This window comes from Corylus avellana, chromosome ca2 (assembly GCF_901000735.1).
Source record: "Corylus avellana chromosome ca2, CavTom2PMs-1.0".
Classification (NCBI taxonomy): Eukaryota; Viridiplantae; Streptophyta; class Magnoliopsida; order Fagales; family Betulaceae; genus Corylus; species Corylus avellana.
Window position 1 is genome coordinate 37,969,288 of NC_081542.1, and position 4,229 is coordinate 37,973,516.

At 36.8% G+C, this 4,229-nt stretch overlaps 1 protein-coding gene across 2 annotated transcripts; it reads right to left on the reverse strand.

Annotated features, from left to right (window-relative positions):
- Positions 1-657: 657 nt before the first annotated feature.
- LOC132171761 (probable WRKY transcription factor 65) lies at positions 658-2,065 on the reverse strand. 2 transcript variants are annotated; one of them, XM_059583157.1, is made up of 3 exons: positions 1,698-2,065; positions 1,447-1,593; positions 658-1,339 (listed from the first exon to the last, which is right to left on the reverse strand). In XM_059583157.1, exons 1-3 carry the CDS (start codon positions 1,847-1,849, stop codon positions 859-861), a joined length of 780 nt encoding a protein of 259 aa, XP_059439140.1. In that variant the 5' UTR covers positions 1,850-2,065; the 3' UTR covers positions 658-858. The 2 variants fall into 2 exon arrangements, with proteins under 2 accessions (XP_059439140.1, XP_059439139.1); XM_059583156.1 differs by having other exon boundaries at positions 1,447-1,596; positions 1,698-2,064.
- Between the last annotated feature and the right edge of the window lie 2,164 nt (positions 2,066-4,229).

The following is a 4,229-nucleotide window of genomic DNA, read 5'->3' on the forward strand; positions in this document are numbered from 1 at the left end:
TATATAATATAATTTATCCTCCTTCAACCACTCCCCCAATTTAATACATCATCTGCTCTTAGCTAAACAGGTTTATCTAAATCATGTGCAAACATGACATAATTTGAGCTGTTTTCTATTAACCACCAAATTATGGAGGCAATGCAATGTCCAGCCAATCCATGGCACCTAAAAGTCAAATTAAACCATTTTGTTTGACTTTTAGGTTTGGCCTGCCAGACAATTCAATTTTGCAATTGCAACCATTCAAACAACTGAAGTCTCCTCCTGTTTGTGAGCTGTTCACTAATATTTTACTAATAATAATAATAATAAATGTTATATAATTAAAATTATATGGCAGTAAAAATTAAGTATTTCGTCTTAATTAGTTTTTATTTTATTTTTTATTTTATAAGTGTCTTAATTAGTTAATTATCATAGAAAACATCAAATTTACTATGTGTTTCTTTAGGAAATGTGGCCGTTTTCATTAATAAAAGAGGAAGTCCCACAATGGATGTCACTGTCGTGGACTTGTTCAATTGGATGGATCATGATTGGTGGGTCCCAATTAAATATCTATACGGAAACTGTTAGCGGCCAGCTATTGGAGACGAGCGGCCAATGGCCATGATGCAAAATACAAGAATGAATAGGGACGGAGCCAACCAAACTAGACTTTTTTTTTTATTCATTTACGACGCTGAATTCAAGGAAAAAGAAAAAAAGAAAAAAGAAAAATACTATTAAAAAATGTTAAAAAAAAAAAAAGAAAAAAGAGAAAAGAATTGGTATCTTATGGGCCATGGCGCACGATACGCACATAGTTGACAAACGGGGAGAGATTGGGGGATAGTGTGGGCCCGGATACACGTGTCAGTAGATCTCGACTCCTGGTCCCACTCCTCGGAACACAACGGAGCACTCCGGCAACTCGCCCAGATCGGCGTACAAGGACTCGTCCTCCTCCCTCATCGGGAAGAACATCGCCACGTCAGCGTCGACCCCCACGCTGCTGTCCGCGAAAATCGGGCTCTCCAGCACCGTGGATGACGTAGTTTCCATGTCGCTGAACCACCCGAACTCGTCGCTCAACATCAACGACTCGTCGCCCAGATCCGCGAGCACCGTCGACGACGTCGTTTCCTGGTCGAGCAGCTTGTCCGTAACCGGTTCGGGCTTCTCGGGTTTGGGCGTCGTCGATTGGTTATGGTTGTTGTGGTGGTTTCTAGAAGCCGGCCAGGGATGGTTGTGCTCGCACGAGTAGGTGACCACTAGCATTGTGGGGTCCACACGGCTCCTCTCTACTTGTTTCCTCGCCGGGCAGCCCTTGGAGCTACTGCAGCGATAGTAACCCCTGCCAAACCAATCACACGCGTACACCGTCTGATTACACAATCCCACCACAAGAGCCTACGCCGCATTACAGCGTAAAAAAAAATCTGACTGGTTTCAATTCGTTACCTGGGATACGGAGATCCTTTGATGGGTTTCTGACCGTACTTCCGCCACGCCCACGAATCCGACGGTGGAGTATTGCTCTCCCCCTTGAGGCGGGACCCTTCCACGTCCTTGATTGGCACTGACACCACTTTTTTCTGTATCGCGCGCCTACTGTAACAAATCCTCTGTCAGACCAAATATACCGAATTTTCCATTTTTATACAGAGTGAGAAGAATTATGCATGTGAAGCGTGAGACGTAAAATTACCCACCTTTTTCTCGGGGACGAAACGGAGTTGATCTTCATGTCGTTGAAGATGGAAGACGGCGGCGATTCAGCGCCGTTTTCTGGGTTGCCATCATTCTCTTCTTGCTGATCAGTACCCGTAAAGGGTCGTTGGCTGTTGATGAACCGAGTGTCCATGACTAAGCTCTAGAGTACCGTTGAGTGCTGCTGCTGTTGATATTTTTAGGACCAACAAATTGGCTGCCGAAGAGAGAGAGAGAGAGAGAGAGAGATGGAGGGGGAAGAAAGAAGCTGGGGAAGGTCTTGAAAGAAGGGGTGGTCCTTTAACAATGGGCCATCTTGTAGGTTTGGTATTTGTTTATTTCCGGACGTGCAAAAAAATGTGAAATAATCTCCCGAAACTATAGGCCTATGGCTATGGCGATCTGAAAGCAACGTCAATGGTTTTCGGATAAACATCAATTGTGGTCTTTGAATAATATATATATATACCAAGCTGCTTTAATTAATTACTTAGTAGTAAAGTTTGTAATAAATCTAGAAGATCGATAAATAATTCTATTAGTTTAATGCATAGAAAAAAAGGCCGACGCGGTAATTTTAACTCATAATGTGACGTATGTCATTTGGATAGTTATCTACGTGACATAACAATGCTTACAAAAAGAATTATTAAATTTAAAACATGTAGTTTTTTATAATTACAATAAAATAAGGGAAATATTAGGTGTTTTTTTAATGTTTTTTTGGTTTTCTTCCAACTATGATATAATTTTTAAAATCACCATCAGATTTCACTTCTCCCCAATTTTTGTTTCATTTGGCAAGCGAATGTGTATTTGTGTGTTTTTTTCTCAGTTTCCTGCTATTATTAGCTAGGATTAAAAAAAAAAAAAAAAAAAGATTATTTTTATTTTTGGGTATTTCAATTTTTTTTTTTTTTGATAATATTTGTTTTGGACGCTCTCTAAATAAACAAACTTTATAAAATAAAAGTTCATATACTTCTTCAATTTTCTAAATATTTAATACCATGTAGTGAAAATAAACCTAAATCCAAATGGCCTGCAGTAGTAGATCAAAAAGAGGTCGGGAAAAGGGAAAAAGTATGGCTCTAGTCCTTTTATGAAACCTTTATCCTTAATCATTAGATCATAAAGTTCGGTTGGTAGAAAATTATTTTATAAACTTTGGTTAAACAATGGCCTCTCTTAATATAATATTTGGCCCTATAACAGTATTGTTATAAACGAAAGGGAAAAATGCAAAGTTAGTCGATGTGATTTACTTGCAGATTTGTAATTAGCTCATTGTAGTATCAAAATGAAATCAAAAGATCGTGAGGTTTGCGCAAAAAAAAAAAGGTCCCTACAACCAAATTTCGTCTATTGTCTTAACAGATTCTGATAGCGTGAAACGTTAGAGGCAATAAAATGGTAACACGCATCCTATTTAATTAAGTGTCACACAAAATGAATCTATTGAAACAGTGAACGGAATTTGACTGTAGAAAGTAAATTATTTTTGTGACAAACCTTAGGGACCTTTGAATTCATTTTGATACCACAAGTAGCCAATTATAAATTTGGTAAACTATATAGACTACTTTTCCCTAAACGAAATAATAGATAAGAATTTCGTACAATCTTGCCCGTTCGATGGGTTGCAAGACCTACCTATTTTGAGTAGATCATAGGCCTTATAAACCCGACCCAATTCAGACAAATAATTGCAAGAAATCCTTAATATTCTCCAATAATCTGTTCCAAGGATCCAAACCAAAATAAAAATACTCTTATGTACTAAAAATAAAATAAAAAACTCCCACTTCATTAAAAGAGTCAGCCCTTTGATCTTGTTCACATGGTCCTTTCGATTAAGGTACAGCGCATTGTAATCAATCTACTTAATTAAGTATATATTAATTTGTTAATGGCATATTTATTCTAGCTAGATCAACTAATTATTATTCGGCTTTGTTTTTTCCTTCATCCAAATGCCACTTTGCTCTCCCAACTTACCGTATCTTTAAATTTACATTTGTTAATTATTAAGAAAAAGTCAAATAACTCTTTTTTTATTTTTAATTTAATTAATCACGAAGAGATACTATTCTAAACATTTTTTAAGGGGTCAAATGTGCTATAGCTCACCCCTCACGAAACTGCCTAGCTAGCTAAGTCCTATTTCAATGTCATTGCTAGCTCTTTCCTTGATATATATGTCATTAATTAACGTACACATCAAATTCTTGTACTCATAGTTCTTAAAAAAAATTCCCAATACAAAAGTCCATATATTCCATTCACTTATTCCAATTAATTTATTGTAGAGTTGTTAAAAGTGACATTGAAATAGGGTATAGCTAGGCAGTTTCATGAGGGGTGAGCTATAGAACATTTTACCCCTCTAAAAATGTTTAGAATAGTATATTTTTCTTCATGATAGTGATTTAACTTAATTATATGACAGTAAAAATTAGCTATTGAAGCGTTACTCTGTAGATAAAGAGCTGATTTTCAATGCAACGTCATCTCAGTTGTATAATAATCGTATA